General features: G+C 41.1%; 1 protein-coding gene across 1 annotated transcript; it reads left to right on the top strand.

Annotated features, from left to right (window-relative positions):
- Nucleotides 1-5,481: 5,481 nt before the first annotated feature.
- On the top strand, nucleotides 5,482-16,624 carry LOC108788429 (sialic acid-binding lectin-like). The gene is made up of 3 exons (XM_018558187.1): nucleotides 5,482-5,578; nucleotides 8,988-9,022; nucleotides 16,208-16,624. The coding sequence occupies exons 1-3, from the start codon at nucleotides 5,482-5,484 to the stop codon at nucleotides 16,622-16,624; spliced, it is 549 nt and encodes a 182-aa protein (XP_018413689.1).
- Nucleotides 16,625-17,791: the final 1,167 nt, after the last annotated feature.

The raw sequence follows: 17,791 nt of genomic DNA, 5'->3' as shown, positions 1-17,791 counted from the left end.
GAAAACCATTTCCATGTAAACCATCGAGTGATAGAAAGTGTGACTATTCCTCCTATGCGATTTTTACAAAATTAAACAATAGAAAATGAAGGTGTACCGAAAATTAGTTCTTTTTGAGCTTCTTTAAGACCCTTTCGTATTCTAATTGACTTGCATGGCTAGAAAAGCAAACCATTACCTGTGTACGCAAGCCTTAAGGCAGAATGATCTGTCCTGACTTTGGATTTAGAGCTTTAGGTTTTTTTGTTTTTTTTTACAAAGTTAAATGCCGGATGCGTTTTTAGTCATACATAATGCCAACATATCTTTAAAGGAGAACTATGAGGTGAGTGCTTTTCACTCACCTCATAGTTCTAACCGACCTGAAACAATGAGACTGTCACAGGTCGGCTCAGTAGATCGGGAGGTGAGCGAACACATACATACTGTAGCTCGCGGTATACTGAGCTTAGGGTGACGGGAGGACGCTAGTTTGTGTCCTCCCGTTACCCTAAGGAGAACTATGGGGTAAAGCCCTGACCCCATAGTTCTCCTTTTTAAATGTACGGACAGAAAAAAAAAATTCCTATATCTTAAATGAGCAGGCTATGCAAAAATGCATTTGGCTGTAAAAGGAGAGTAGAGCGCTGTTACCATGCATAGTGTTTGAATACTATAACTAGTAAAAAATTAGGGAAGAAAGGGCAGATAATATAAAGTCTGCTATTGGGATCCAGTGTAATGTCATTGGCTGATCAATTGTAAGATCATCACTTACAACCCATTTTTGAAGGCCAATAGTGTAACCTTACTGGCTTATGTAAAGTGAAAATATGGAAATAATAAATGCAAAGACTGCTCACATCACGTATTAAAAGTTTTTAGGGAAATAAACGTTAAAAGGTAAGCCCACTTTCCCAGGTGAGTCTGGGAAAAGGAAATACCCACTCCAATCTGTCATGTCCGTGTGTCCCCCCCATACTTACCTTTCGGCGATAGTACACCCCTACTCTGTCAGTAGGGGTGTACTATCCGTACCGGGCCCTGTGCTATATGGATTATGAATTTCGCTCACACATGGCGAGCACTCATTTGGTCAGTGTGGTCACCTGACTGCGCTGACCAATGAGAAGCGATTCCTAGTAAGAACTGCTTCTCATTGGTAAGTGCGTTCAGAAGCTGGTCTTATTGACCTATGAGAGCTCGCCATTTCTGAGTGAAATTCATAGTGCATGGCTGCGCTGCATGGCATTATGGGGTATGGATAGTACATCCGTACCGGTGGAGGGAAAGGAGCGTTCGCAGAAAGGCAAGTACAGCAGGGGGGGGGCATTGTGATGGGGTGTAATTCAATTTTCCCAGATTCATCTGGTAAAGTGGACTTACCCTTCTTAAGTGCAAATACAAGATACCTGCTATCACCGTTAGGCAGTGGACCCAAATTTCTGGTAATTTTGATGACTGTCAGATGTCCAAAGAGCTAGCACCTTGGTCATAAATGTGTCATCTTGAGAAACCACAAGTTTCAACATTCGTCAAGTCTTAAGTTCAAAATGACAGATGTATCATAAAACAGAGTAATATATATATATATTATGCATGTATATAATTTTTATTTTTTTTAAGCCTTATAATTCATGCATTGATGCCATTTTGAATAACAGATGCAATTTTAAGTACATATTTCTCCTTCAAGTCCTATAGGCTTCTGATCCTTCTTGTGGATTACATCATTATTCAGGATTATTTAGTCCATCGTGTGCTGCTGATGTTTCAATTCAAAGCTTGCATTGGATAGCCTGTTTACATTTGAGATTTGAGGAGATTCTTGGCAGTGGTTGATTTGAACAAAAGCTCTTTTAAGTCTTCTATTTAATTTGGTTTTACTTGGACTTGTCTAATGAGTTGTCTAAAACTTTGCCAAGAAAGCATAGCCTCAACCCCGTGAAATTACTTGCCAGCCTTTCTTTAGCACTCGCAAATGACATCTATATGTGTTGAGCAGATTGAAAACCATACAAGCAAGCCTGGACACTGAAACCAAAAATGGTGCAAATATTGACAGTGCTGTACTAAACCTGGGAGAGCTGACAAGTGGCAGAATCGGAATAGCTAAAACAGCGCACAAAGGTCATTTATGGTGCAATACCGCTCATACAAAGTCCGTAAACATTAGTGAGTACAATAGAGGGATTTCCACTTACATTTTCTCTGTAGTCAGACATAAGCTAACAGCCCAAATCAGATATTTTACTTCCAAGGCCAAGATTGTATGTTTGTATAGGCAGGACTTCCACGCCCATCTAATCTTGTTATAGCTTGAAATGTTTTGTTCTAGAATTCTAAGTGATTGGAAATGTTTTATTTACTTACATTCTATACAGTAGATAATACATCCTGTTCTGTATCATTTACACTGTACAGTGCCATGGGAGGTTATGTTGCGATCTAAATCCTTAATAATTACAACTAAGCTATGACTCACTCTTATTTATATACTCTGCATTGCGGATAATCCATTGGGGTACTTAACACAATCATTTTGACTTGGGTGTGGCATTTGGGCAGAACTGGGAATTCTGGTTATACCTCTGGAATGGTCTGAATGAGAGATCTGAGATCTAAGAAAGCATATGATTAAACTTGTAAACAATCTCTTGTTTACAAGTGGACTGAGAAAATATCTAGGCTGCCATTGCTGCACTCTCCTTTTGAAAATGCACATTGGCACTTATGATGTTCTAAAAGCTTCAGTCATTGAAATTGCTCACAAGGAACAATTTACTCTGATCCGTAGTTCAGACCTTCATTGGAGTTCACTAGTTGCATGTTTGCTCCAGGTCAGTAACTCAGAATGTGCTGGGGGGGTAGTATATTTAGGACCAAATTGACAGCTTGTCCTAATCTCAGTACAGGTTTCCCTTTAGAAAAACAACTAAATACACAGTTGAAATACATGTGATTTAGCTTACTTATGGATTTGTATTCATGTTCGGCTAGTTTTCGAGTCCAGGCCTCTTTGTCAGTCAGCACTGCCAGGCACTATACAACCCAATGACCACTTTTCCCCACTGCTATCAAAGTATCAAAGCATGGTGAAGGCTGCGACTGGATTGTGAAGGAGCAGCAGCTGACTGATGAGGCCATTTTCTCCAGTCAGAGAGCATTGTTTTATTTTACACTTTTTTATGGAAATATTTTAGTTACATATTTGGATTATTGCCTGACTGCATTGTGTGTGTGTGTGTGTGTGTGTGTGTGTGTGTGTGTGTGTGTGTTGTCTTGATTGCCTACCTTTCCACTTCAAAATTAGTTGACCTTGCTTGTAGAATGTGTCCCTAATAAAAGTTACAAGCTGACCAAATTGCAGGTACCACATGGAGCTGGTAGATACCTCAGGTTGTGATAAATGTTTTCTAGTGTCCACTATTACATGCTACTGCATACTGATCCACGATGGATAGATTTTCACTGTGTTGTGTATTGTTAGTTTACTGTCTGAACTGTCTAATTGTAGGCTCAAAATGTAAAGTAAAACTATAGCCTTCCATTTAAAAATTATAACACCCATACGTACATCTGCAGTTTGTTTTCCCCTTACAAAGTTGCACTAATACATGTTGATCCTGCCAGTTAAGACTACCGTATATACTCGATTTAATTAGGTACCTCGGCTTATATTCGGGACGGCTTATACTCGAGTATATACGGTACCTAATGTAGCTTCTTGTGATGGTCTGGTAACGATGCTGCTCTGCCTTTGAATTCACAGCAGAGTTGCCACTCATGTAGGGTGTGTCTGCTTGCACTACAGGGGATCATAAAAACAAAGGTTCTAGAGAACGTGGCTATCAACATAGTCACGGCTGATTCCCAAGCCTTTCTGGATTGACAGCATAACTCCTGTTATTGAAACCCCCCAAGTGTAGGCTACAGTGTCTAGAAGGGGGAGTGTGAGACAAACGAAGGAGGAATTGCTTCAGACAAGGAAGTTTTTATTTTTTGTTTACTTTATCTGCATCACATAGTAACTGGATTTGGTACTTGTATAGACTGTCCTAAATGGGTCTTTAGTTGTACTTTTAAATACTCTTGCAGGATATGAATGGTTAACATTATTAGATTTTATATAGTTTGCTTTGTCAAAAGATTCTAACTGCATATAGAGCTTGTTCATACCAAGTGCCGAACAGTTGCAGAATGTATCAAAAACGCATTCAATATATTCCAAATGGTATTTTGGGCTCTAGTTCACACCAGAGCGTTTAGTTCCAGAGCATGTGGAAAAACTGCAGCATGCCCTATTTTTCCTCCTGTGGAACGCACCAATAAAAATGTCTGGGAACTCTTCAAAAACGCGGCAAAACACACTGCACTGCATGTGCAGAAACTCGTGCAGATCCGGTCCGGATTTGGTGTGGACAAGCCCTTAGTCAAAATGTGTGTTTACACACTTACCGTTTGGTTCTTCTCAGAGAATATAGAAGACCATCAAAACGTTTGGATGGAAGATGTTCGCATGAAGGCCAAAATATGAGAAAATGCGAGATCAAGTTTTAAGAAATAACTTTGATGGAATACCACCACCTAAAAATGAACAAGCCTTATGTCACAGCTTTTCACCCTCATGGCTCCCAATAGTTTACAGGCATTCTTTCACTGATCACAATAGCATAATATCCAGTTTTGTGTAAGTACTTTGTATATTCTCACCATATCATGGACAGCCCCATCTTGATCGGTTGATCTCATATACAGGCTCTGCTTTCTAGGCGTGATGTATTGGCGTAGATACTAGGTATTCAGAGAAAAGCCTTTAACAAGATTTCCGGCAAACAATGCATTTATCTACTGAACCAGTCAACTTGGTTACAACTGTTGCATGTTATTGTTGTGGGAGTCCATCTATGTTATTTCATTTGATAAAATTGTCCTTTTCAATTGCAAGCCTTTCCATTCAGTTCATAGGGTATGGTGCAAATGATTGAATTCTGGATCTCTTGTACTCGCAATACATGGCCTATCGTGAGCATGAAGATTTGTGTGTATTACAGCGTCTTATACAGCCTGACAGTACGGTGCATCCTGTGATCCTAGTGGTATCCTGTAGATTTTTTTTAACTTATGTGTATATAGTCCAACGGGCAGTTTTTTCCGAAGTTCTGTTTGATGATTTTCCTTACCTTTTAATTCCTTAGTGTATACACATAAGGATTAAGCAATGGTACGACTGCACTAGTTACAATTGCAACTGTCTTGTTGTAGTTTGTGGACTGGCCCTGAGTTGGTTTTAAGTAAGTAAAAATACAGCTACCATAGGCTAAAGATACGACCAGTGCATGGGAAGAGCATGTTGAAAATGTTTTTTTCCTTCCCTCTATAGACGGAATATTCAAAATAGTTTCCACTATATTTACATAGGAGATGAGAGTGACTAGTAGAGAACTAAGCAGTGTAATAGAAGAACTAATGACTTCCTGAAGCTGAATTGAGGTTGTGTTAATGCACGAGTTCATTAACAAGGGAATGACATCACAGAAGAAATGGTTCACCAGACTGCAGCAATATGGAAGTCTCATTATCCTAATGGATGGAGGAAGTATTACCAAAAAAGCCAAAATGAATCCACTTACAATGAGCTTAATGCACAGCTTTTGGTGCATGATGGCTGGGTAATGTAAAGGATGGCAAATAGCAACATAGCGGTCAAAGGACATAATGGCCAAGAGAAAGAAAGTTGATACCCCTACAAAGAAGAAAGTATAAGACTGTGCAAAGCAAGCCAGCAATGAGATGGTCTCCCCACCAGGCAGGAAACCTTGAAGCATTTTAGGGACTCTGGTATTGATGAAACAAATATCCAAAATGGACAAATTGCTTAAAAATAAATACATGGGGCTCTGGAGACGCTTCTCTGAGAAGACTAGAACCAGGATGAGAAGGTTCCCAGCCATGGAGAAAAGGTATAAGACTAGGATTAAAAAGAAGAAGGGAGTGGCAATCTTTGGCACGTTAGAAAAGCCCAATAAAACAAACTCGGATACCAGTGTCACATTTTGCCCATCGAGGATCAAGTGGATATTGTTCCTGCCACAGTCACCTGCATAGGGCAATGTCATCACTACAGGACAAAGGATATGTAATGTGAGATATAGTAGAAGATAGATGGAGGGATAGATTAGTAAGTGATGGTAACCTACCTTGTCTTCAGTGATCATCTTATTCTATGTGCCACGTGGATTTTCTCCTCTCTTGTGGGTTTATTTTCTCTAAAGTTTTTAATGCAGTCTCTACAGCCATCTCGTACTTCAGACTTTCCAGCTTTAGAGTTTGGAAAGTCTGTAGAGATTAATTAAGCATTTACTTACTCAAAGGTTTACTATGGTCTCTAGTGGATTTACTTACAACTCGATGTTACCAATAAATAATTATTTGTAAAAAGTAAAGTTCTGATATTTACCCACCTGAAAAGTTCTACGATGGTTTACAGAAGCCAAGCAACAGTTTTACCAGGGTCCAACCAAAGATTTGTTTGATGTTCGAGCAGCTCTGGCTTCTTTAAATATTTGACTTGTTGGTGCTTTTGTTTAGCAGTAGTACTGCTCCAGTTCACTTTGTGCTGTCATTCAGATAAACGAGTCAGGCCTGGAATGGGTATCTGGCAATTTGTTGTCAGACAGGGTTTCAGATGTTTTTATTAAAGGCACTTTGCAAACATTATTGATTCACACTAATCGGTTCATTCTGATTTATCCTTCATTTTATCTTAAATTATTCTAAAATATGTTATTGGCTTTGCTTCTTGGATAAATTGATATATAGAAAGTTACACTGGCCATTGTGTTACTGGGCGCTGTAGCAGTTGCATTATCTTCTATAGCTGTATGTATGTGCTTGTTTATGTTCAAAGGAGAACTCATCTAAGTACTCTTTGCACTTAATCTGGACTTTTCGTAGGTGTGCTTCTGGTATCAGTCAGTGGGGCAGACGCAGACTGATGTCTGCGCCACTTAGCAGAGCAGACCAGCTTAGCAGATCAGAAAACATGCATATTAGCAGACACCCAGCTTCAGAAACTAAAGCAAACTTACCGGTTATTCATACATCTAAACAAGGCTTTGCCTGACCTGTGAATGGCCAATAATGGGACTTTACAAATGTTCAACCCCACCCTGTACAAGTCATCTCTCCCAGCATTCTTTTGCCAGGCTTTTCTGGTCGGGTATGGATGTTAAGGTGGCAACCCATACAAAAAAAAAAACAATTATGTGGAGTCTCCCCAACATCTGTTAAGACTCTTTTCTGAGCATACAGCCTAGCAGGCTAGTAAAGGGGGGTGCATAATCTTGCACCTCCTGAACAATACTAGGCCACATGCCCTCTTAACATGGGGGAGGGACATCATGCCGGGGTAACCCCCCTTGACAAAGTAACTTGTCCCCATGTTGATAAGCGCAAGAGCCTCTTCCCCACAACCCTGCCGCAGTGGTTAATCAGAACCTGGAAGTCCCCTTTAATAATAAATGGGAACCGCAGATGCCTCTCCCCATGTGAATGATTAAGGGTACATAGTACCTCTACTCATTCACACACACAAAAAAAAAATGAAAGTAAATAACACATTTAAGAAGTAATTAAACACAAAGTTGTACATCCATCATCAATCATATATCAGATGCAGATTGTCAATCATGGCGAATAATGCCTGCCAACCTTTATTGCAGAATGTCATCGACCATTCTAAATGGGCCGTTATTCTTCTTTATCTTGTGCCATTTTCTCTCCTATCAAAAAAAAACACCTTATCTGGGGTTACGGTTCAGGAAGCAAAAGCTTCCCACATGTTCAATCAGCTGTATCACCCTTTCCCTGAATGACCTGAATATTGCGTCAAGTGATATGACCCTCTCCAATCAGCTACCGCTGCCCACCTGTAGATAACTAGAAGATCTTGAGCCTCCATAAAGTGGGAGCATGGGACTTGAATATATCTCAAATGGCAGTGCCTCCACCCAGCTGGGTGGAGGCACTAAACTCAGGAGTTAAATCTTAAAAATGTATTCAAGTACCTTTAACTATTAACAGAATTGTATAATTTGTGTATCAATCAGCTGTAGATCCTCAAATCATCTCTGAATTCATGATGACACTGTCCTTCCTTCTGGAGGGTGGCTACTTTTGTTCCCCATGGCTGTGTGTTTTATAAAGTAGTCACCACTCTAAGCTCACTCCTGTGATTAAACTACAATCTCATTACTAATGAGTGACCTAAACGTGAGGTTGTAGTCTATAGCTGGTGGTATTCTGCATTGCTGTATAATGTATTGCTGGGGATTGTAGTCCTCTTTGGCTGGTGGTATTCTGCATTGCTGTATAATGTATTGCTGGTTTGTAGTCCCTGTACAGCTTGGAGTCGGTGGCTGAACTACCAGAGATGCAGTGTTTGCAGCTATGACTGGGCCCTGGCACTTCACCACTCTCCTTAAAACCATTTATTTGCATTGTTTTAGAAAAACTGTCTCGCTAAAAAAAAAATGTCTCGGTAATTGGTATTGACGAGTACTTCAGGAAAAGTATGGGTACTCGTACTCAGGAAAAAAATTGGTATCAGTGCATCCCTATTAAGGAGTAGAACATCTTGTACAGATGGGGTCATGTTAAAGACTGAAATCTAATCACACAGAGTAAAAACTTCTGGTTTTGGAAGGTGGGTGGAGATGAGAATTCAGAAGGCTGCATTCACCCAAAACTGAAATCTCAGTTTTTATTAACTTCCTGTAATACCGTAGTGGTCATTATCATTGACACTAAAGATTACATAAGTCAATTCAGCAAGCCACTTCCTGCAAGGGAGACAGTCTGGGTGCATTTATTCATTTTTTTGCAAAAGAATGAACCTTTGAAGTGACTTTCAAGGCTCCATTTATTCATCCACATGAACTTCTAAAACAAAGTCTTACAATGTTTACTGCTGCTTCATCTTGTACAGTTTCCCTGTTTTAATTTAGTCCCTTTAAGTGTTGCCCTGCCTTCCGGATCTAGGGTGGCTCTTTTCTCTTGCAGAGTCTGCGGGGAGCCACCCTTTCATGCACACACTCTGAATCGGACTATGGGGGGGAAGTGCTGACACTTCCTGCGTCTACATGCATAGGCAGACAGAGATTACTACACAAAATAAAACATGGGATGGAAGACATAATGGGACTTGTAGTCCCACTGAATGATAGCGACATTATTTGTGTGCTGTCTCTGACAGGAAGTTTGGCGAAGCAGCGCATCAGATACAGGAGGAGAGGGGTTACTATACTCATAACAAAGGAAGTGCTTATGTACAGTTTATAAATAAAATGTCTATTGTGCTGTAACATGCTAATGATTCTTGTTTGCAGAAAGGAAAAGATGCTCTAGTGCCATCTTCAAGAACATTAGCCAGTACATTATAGCTATTTATATATGGAAATAACTAACAATAACATTACAAGTTGATTTAAAAAAAAAAAGAAGACTTTTCAAGGGTCGAAGGAAATCCCGACTGCCGAAACCTTGGGGTCATTGAAGATGGAAACAAACTGGCCAAAGGCCAGATGCCAGTAGAATTAATTTTCGGAATGTTCAGTGTTAAATCGAAGATCGATTATGACCACAGTGATGAGAAAAAAATGAAATAGCAGGATGAAAAACGTTTCTCAAACAAATGAAATTCTAACAGTAAATGTGGGTTAATTCCAGAAACTCCTTTCATTTGAAAATTGAATATTAAAACCAAACAGAAATTCGAATGACATTTGTCAAGTGTCTGATGACATTATCCAATGTTCTGCCCACATTTTTCCTAGGAAGGTTTGTTGGAAAATCTAGGAGAGCGGGGCCAGCATTTTACAGAATGGTGTGATAGAGAAGGATTATTCTCTCTGCTAGCACTAGAGGGTCTCATATAAAGAGTACAGAGGAAGTCCTTTCCCAGAAATGCCTTCAATCTCACTAGTAGTGACTCACGGGAAGAGGAGGAGATCCTGCATGAGCAGATGTACGGAGTGTAAAGCTGCTACAGTGACAGCAGACAGCCTTGTCCTGCACAAGAGAACTAAAAGATATCAAGATCTCACCATATCAAGTGTTTGGATCTACATAGCCACGGGTGAGTCTTACAAATGTGATCCACATATGGTATTGTTGGTGCAGACAGTTGTGTATTTGTGAAAAGTGTGTGCATCAGTAGTATCTTTCAAATTAGAAAATGTCATACGATTCCAATGCCAAATGAAACAATGGCCAGGCACAGCTTTTGTATTCTTAAATACACTGCCTGTCCAAAAAAAGTCACACACTCTTATTTCTTTGGACTGCATTTAGCTTTGATTACAGCATGCATTCTCCATGGTATATTTTCTATGAGCGTATGCAATGTCACAACATTTATTTCTGTCCAGAGTTACATTAATTTTTCACCAAGATCTTGTAATGACGTGAGAGCTGGACCACTATGTAATGTCTTCTCCAGCACATCCCAAAGATCCTCAATGGGGTTAATGTCTGGACTATGTGGTGGCCAATCCATGTGTGAAAAGTATATCTCATGCTCCCTGAACCACTCCTTCTTTTTTTTATTTTATTTAAATTTGATCCCGATGAATCCTGACATTGTTATCTTGGAATATTCCTGTGCCATCCGGGAAGAAAAAATCCATTGATGTAAAAACCTGGTTATTCAGATAGGCAGTGGACCTCATTTTTGGGCATATAACATTGCTGGACCTAGACCTGACCAACTGAAACAACAATGTTTACGAAACACTAACGGATTCTTGTGTATGAACACACTTGGCCCTATTATATTCCTCAGCCATTATGTATGGTTACATTTGGGACATATTAAAGAGATAAGCAATAATAATATACCTAGTTTATCAAACATGACTCCTCTTAAGATGGCCATACACCTATAGATTATCTGCAGATTTCCTATGGTCAGACAGAAAAAGTGCAACTGATTCCGTCATCTATGCTTAACTGTGTGGATGGAGGAATCTCCCACTGGGCCAAGCTTCAGTATCCTCCTAGTCGGCCCCGCTGGCTCTCAAAATATCTGAACAATCTGATTGGATGCAGGCATTGTTCAGGCATTTTGAGAGCCAGTGACTAGCAAGATACTGAAGCTTGGCACAGTGGGAGATTCCTCCATCCACACAGTTTAGCGTAGATGGAGGAATCTGTTGCACTTTTTCCATCTGACCATAGCAAATCTGCGGATAATCTATAGGTGTGTGGTCAGCTTTAGAGAAGGCACCAAATTTCCAAAGTATCTACAATGGTTAAAAAAAACTGTAAACTGAAAATACACTAGTGTGGAAAGCCTTCGTCATTCGTCAGCCTGTGTGGAAAGCCTTCGTCATTCTGAAAGAAAGTTTCATCTATGCAATCAAATCTTCCACACAGACTAATAACTAAAGAATCCATTTTACACAGCTTCCCAACAAACATGTGGCAGAGCAATTTCTGTTCATGACGCTAGTATAATTAGTAAGTGTAAACAGAAATCCTGTACCTTCCCTTCCTGGCTGTCCTCTGAGATCACACATTCCCCAGGCCTGGCTCCTCTGGGTACACGGCTGACACCAGCAGATTTCCATTCAAAAGTTTTCATTTCCGGAACATTCATTCGATCTAATGGTTTATTGGGCTTTAATTGTCCGCTCCCGGGAAGGACAGGTGCTGCGTGTGATTGTACGCAGCAGCATGTTCTTCCCTACGGGAGGATGCGGCCGTACACCACCATATGCTCACCCGAGCCGCACATCCATCCTGCCTGCGTACAAGTACGGAAACCCACACAGAGTGCAGTTCGGGTGAGCGTATGGCCATGTACTCCCATAGAGAAGAACAGGCTGCTGCGTGCAATCACAGGCAGCACCTGTCCTTCCCGAATGAGGCCTAAAACATCTGAGATTCCATTGAAGTAGCTGGTCTAGATGACCTAAGCCCCCATTTACACCTGAGCGATTTGAAGAGCGTTTCCAGAAGTGATTCAACGCTCAGCTTTTTTTTTAGGTTATACTATTGTGCCTGTTTGAGCAATGTGTCCTCGCTCAACAATCAAAGTACAGGAGCTTCTTTTGGGCATGATCACATGTTTTCGGCCCCTATACACTTTAATGGGGGTGCTTGAAAAACACATAGGCACAAAATTGTGTGAAAAATCATGCTAACGATGTTCTCCTCCTGGTAATTGGCTTTCCATTGGCTCACACAAAAATGCATTCAGCCCCGGGTTCCTCCACACAATGCAAAAATGCTTAGCTTAAATGTCAGAAGTGATATGTATGTTAACCATTATACTAATACCACCCATTGATAAGGCCTCATTCACACTGGCAGTGACATACATGCTTTTTTAGGACATTTCCAAACACATGTAATGATTTTTTAAATAAATCTCTTTATTACATTTTGCAATAATAAAGAAGCAACAAGCTCAACAATACACAACACAAATAAAGGAAAGAGCACACAATCACATGAAAACATTCCCCAGGACAAAAAGAATTGTCCGCCTGTGATGATTTTAAAAGGAATCATTCACACTGTGCATTTGCCTGCATTTAGGAGCCGTCGGTCTAGCTGGGTTTAGAAAAAAAAATAGACTTCTGTATGACCAAGGGCAGATTATGATGGGGCAGATTATGATGGGGCAGATTATGATGGGGCAGATGTATGTAAACGTGTGTGTTTGCGGTTATGTTTAAACACAGGAGAAAGTGATCCGGGCAACATAAAGTCTGTTTTATTCCAGGTTAAAAAACACAGGAGGCTAATGTAAATGTAGCCTAAAGCTGGGCATGTATGTGTTATCACAACACACGTTATCGCACATTAGGGGGAATTTACTAAAGCCAGGGCAACCAATCAGCTTCTCTCTTCAGTTTGTTGAGTTAAGCTTTGAAAATGATAGAAGCTGATTGGTTGCCCTGCACAGCTGCTGATTTTGTCTGCTCCAGTTTCGACACATCCACCTCATGTGCATTTGCTTGTTGCATTGTCAATCCTTTTGGATGACAAGGCAACGCAGCTTCGTCACTAATGTTGAAGTGCCCCACAGCGGACCGTAGCGCACATGCCCGTTTTTTTGGTCTGTCCCTGTGCATTGACAGCCCGCTTAAAATGAATGGGACGCCTTCATATACATGCAACGCACAGGGACAGAGAAGTGCGAATGAATGTAACGTCAGGGTTAATCTAAAGGTGGCCATACACTTTACAACCCTCGCAAGACTTTTGTCTTGCGAGGGTTGTAAAGTAATTTAAAAACCTACGATCTGCCCATCTTGGACAGGCAGATCGTACTTGCAATCATCGCAAGCCCGCCCCCCTGAGGGGCGGGCTTCCGATGACCGCAATGCTGAACGGGCAGTGTGCGCGTGCGCACACCGGCCCGCTTGGCATTTCTCTCCCGAGTATCATTCAAACCAGCCGAAAATCCTACGATTTTCGGCGGGTTTTCAAACATGCTAGTTAGACAAAAGACGTGCTACCGTACAGTAGAAACAGTCGCACGCCTTCCATACACTTTGCGATTATCGTACGATCGTGGGATTTCCCGGGATTATCGTACGATAATCGCACAGTGTATGGGCACCTTTTAGAAGCAATTTAGCTCCAGCGTGCTTTCAAGCTTGCATCTGAGCTGCTTTTGTGTGCAATAACATTGACTAATATGGGGGGAAGAAAGCAGTTCAGATGTAAAGCAAACCCTGCCAAATTACACTCTGTGTAAGATTTTGTGTGCCAAACTGACTCACTTATGAGTGCGTAGAAGCAATACACAATATGAGTGAAAGTGTGAGATTCTGGTTGTCCAGTGTCCATTCTGTTATTGGTAAAATCATTTATTCATTAAAACTCTTGTGTTGCTAACACAATGTTTTGTATTTCTGTATCATTTCACCTAAGGCCTGGTTCACACATAAGGCTCCATTCACACCTAGGCGACACCTGTTACGCATAGATTTTGGCACATTCATCTGAATGGGTAAAATGCACGCAAAAACGTGCAAAAGTAATCGCAACACAGGGGGACCAAATGCGCTGAAATCTGCCCAAAAGTAGCTCATGTACTATTTCGAGTGGCAAGCGTATTTTTGCTTGTGACAAAACTTACAGGAGTGAAAACTAGGGCCATATAAATTAGCCTGGAGCGACAATACGCCTAGGTGTAAACAGAACCTAAGTGTCACAGCTGAATAACCGCAACAAAGTGCTTCACAAAAAAAATCCCATTAATTCTTATGGCCCCTGTTCACACCTAAGCGTTTTGTCGCATTAAACAAAACACCTGTCGCTGGAAAAAGTACATGAGCTTCTTTTTGTCAGATTGACTCTGTTGGGACAAAACGAGCTGTAATCTGAAACGCTTGGAAATGCGTGTTGCAATTGTTCCTGCGCTTTTTGCACATTTACATCGATGTGTTACAATCTGCTTATGAAAATGTGTGACTTATTGCACAAAAACATGCACGAGTGTGCAGCAACAATTGCGGCGTTTCTACGCGTGAAAAAGCTGTCCCTGATGTGATAATCAGGCCTTGTAAACCCTGATTCTGAAGTAAAGAATTTATTAAAAAACATTAAAAAAAACTCTTGTGGATGTACATAGAACATTGCAACTATGATGATGGAATGGTGGACTCATTAACAATGACAAGAAATGATAGAACAGTGTAGCGCTTTAAAATGAAAACAAAGTGACTAATATACAAAATAAATGTGTCAACAAATATAGTGAAAGTGCTTCTGCTTAAATTATAAACAAGATTAATAAGAAAGTTCTGTGTCTTTACAAATTCCAAACGCCAGAAAAAAAGCCTCTGAAAGTATCACCGCTGAGAGTGTGCAAAATGGAACTCCAATGTGTATTACTGCTACTGTGAGTAAAGCTCAATACCGTGTCACAAGATAGCATAGCCAGCTTGGTGACCTCACATTTCTCTGATGCAGTTAGGCCTCATTTGGATGGGTGGCTGAGGGCTGGTACAATCTGGAGGTTGACCTGCGGTTTTACTGCTCCCCAGTTGCCCAGTCGGAGTGCTAGCATTGTACCCGTTACGGTGCTGTATACATATACAAAATTATACAGCATTATGCTTTTGGCGGACCTGCAAAACATGACCATAGGTGAATGAGACCACGTTGCAATTGCTTGCCAAACGTGGTTGTGGCATCCAAAACACTGGTATTCAGGAGCTGGTAATATTGCCTCCTGAACGCCGGGCACCCACTTCTCTATTGCCCTGTGAAGTGCAGTCCACCACGGATTACCTTTCTGATGGCCTGCTGCCTTAAGCATAACAGTTTGGTCATTTACCAGCTCGTTCACCTACCTGTTCCCAGTGTGCTGGTTGGACAGCCAAAAGCAATATCACACTAGTAAGATTGTCATTCTCCTCTACTTCAATCAGAAAGTTCCAAGTGTTAAGGTGCCCATACACCTGCCGATTATCGCCGATTAAATGCCGTGTACGACATACACCTGCCGATTATCGTACGATAATCGCAGGTGATCCCGCGATCGTACGGTAATCGGCAGGTGTATGGGCAACGTGCGACCACATCACACTATTTTCGTCTTCCTAGCTGGCTGGAAAACCTGCCGAAAATCGTACGATTTTCGGCGGGTTGGTAGTGTGCTCGGAAAACGAAAGCCGCACGGGCACACACTGCCCGCTCTACATTGCAATCATCGGCAAGCTCTCTCCTCAGCATGATTGCAAGTACGATCTGCCTGTCCAAGATGGGCAGGTCGTACAAACTTTTAATGACCAACCATCGCACAATGAAAGTCATGCAATGGTTATAAGGTGTAGGCAAGCTTTAGACTGACAACACTGTTTAATGCAACAGAGCCTAATCTGCTCTTATTGATAGTGTCTTAGTTTTGCCTTTCAGTGGATTTTAGGAAGCTAATATTCACTTAACATGGAAAAATTCATCAAAGTGACCACTAAATCTGTTTCCTGAGCCATTGGATATCATAACCGGTGTCTGACCAAGCTGAAAAACGATGTTTTGGCCACATGCTAGGGATAGTATACATGTGAATGTTCTGCTCTTTACCTATAGGCAGATGGTGACTGTCTTTTCTTTCTTTTTTAAGATCAGAATCAAGATGTCGTCGGGTTGGTTTGCCTTCTTCATGCTTTGCATTTTTGGCAGCTTGTCTATAATTACATGTCAGAACTACAACAAATTTATGGAAAAGCACATTGTTCAAGATGAAGAGAACATAAACTGCAATCTCACCATAAGTAATCGGAAGCTCAGTAGTAATAATTGTAGATATCACAACACTTTCATCCATGATACCAATGCCAAGAAAATACGTGCCATGTGCTCACCATATACGTCTCCTCAAGTTGTTAGCAGCAGTGGATCCTTGAGGCTGACTGATTGCAAGCTAGTAAAGTCTCCAAGTGCTACACATTGTGCCTACCACCAGAAAGGAATCAGAGGAATAGTGTATGTAACCTGTGAGAACCATGTACCAGTTCACTTTGTCAGATTTCATGAAAGCTCCAGTCCTTCTTGGTTTCCCTGCATTTGGAACCTGGTTCTTCTCATTCTTCTAAAAGAATTGCTGCTAACTCAATTTTAATAGGATATCCATCAGGGAACGAGCAGAGTCTTTTAAAACCATTGCATTCATATTTTAATGTATCTTGTGGTGACATCTGTGAGCAGTTTTCTCACACAAGTTGTTACTTCTATGCTTTATCCGGAAGATTTAAAACATACAGTTGAAAAGCTTGTTTGTGTTTCTAGCAGCCTGTGGGGCATGTAGATACAAGTACAGTATATATATAGACAGCTCTTATTTTGCTTATGCAACTCTAAGACCCCTTTCACACGGACGGCGTCTGTTTCCATCAGCAGGGGATCTGTGCACAAATCCCCCTGCTGATCGGAGCAGTATGGAATGGATGTCATTCTTGTTACATCCTTGTCCATTCAGTTTTATCCTCCATAAAAATTGTACTACATGGACCCATGTTAGTTCTGAGGGGAGTCAGATGTAAGCAGACATATGTCTGTTTACATCTGATTACCTTCAATCTGTCCTGTTCAGGCCAAAACAGAACAGAGCAAAATGTAATCGATATAAACTGACACACATCTGTATACATCTGACCCCCCTACAGACTAACATTGAGCTTCTGATCACACCAGATCCGTTGACATCCATTTTTCAAATGATGCCAAAGCAAGGATATCTGAAAATGAATGGTGAACGGGAGCAGTCCTCACCAGTGCATTGCGTTGTGTTTTCCTATGCTGAAAAAAAAGTAGAGCAGGCTCTACTCTTGTTCAGCACAATGAAACACACAACAGACTGGTGTGAACTGCTAACGTGTGTCAGTACCTTATATAGCTTAGTGTAAATATCAGAGAACCCCCCCGTACCTCCATTTTTGGTTCCAATTCCGAAATGAATGCACATAAAAATCAGGATATGTGTTAAGTCAACCTGCAGTGGAAAACAATTACATAATCCACACTGGCAGCATGTAGCCAACACCTCCAAAACCTGCATTTTTGGACCATTATTCAATTCAGTCTCCCGGGGGTAGGCGAATCCAGGGACAATCTGATATACATCTGGCTTACTGTGTCAAAAGCTAGGCCTTTATTGTCTTTTCACTGTGGTGAGTAGTCTTGCTGGCCAGCAATGAAATTTAGAAAGCAGGAAAAGGTGGCGTCAGCCACCAGGAAGCTGGGTTGATTTGCACATATCAGAGTGCCCAGGGGCTCAAGGCAACCTGAG

The sequence above is a fragment of the Nanorana parkeri genome, unplaced genomic scaffold (assembly GCF_000935625.1).
Source record: "Nanorana parkeri isolate BGI_ZX_2015 unplaced genomic scaffold, ASM93562v1 scaffold325, whole genome shotgun sequence".
Classification (NCBI taxonomy): domain Eukaryota; kingdom Metazoa; phylum Chordata; class Amphibia; order Anura; family Dicroglossidae; genus Nanorana; species Nanorana parkeri.
Note: the sequence above shows the minus strand (reverse complement) of the source record. Positions and strands in the feature narration are given on the sequence as shown.

Excerpts from the sequence above, each read along its gene's own strand:
- LOC108788429 (XM_018558187.1), top strand. The coding sequence starts at position 5,482 with ATGCACGAGTTCATTAACAAGGGAATGACATCACAGAAGAAATGGTTC. Across the intron at positions 5,579-8,987 it reads TATCCTAATGGATGGAGGAA|TCCCTTTAAGTGTTGCCCTG; the intron begins GTATTACCAAAA and ends GTTTTAATTTAG. Across the intron at positions 9,023-16,207 it reads CCCTGCCTTCCGGATCTAGG|AACTACAACAAATTTATGGA; the intron begins GTGGCTCTTTTC and ends ATTACATGTCAG.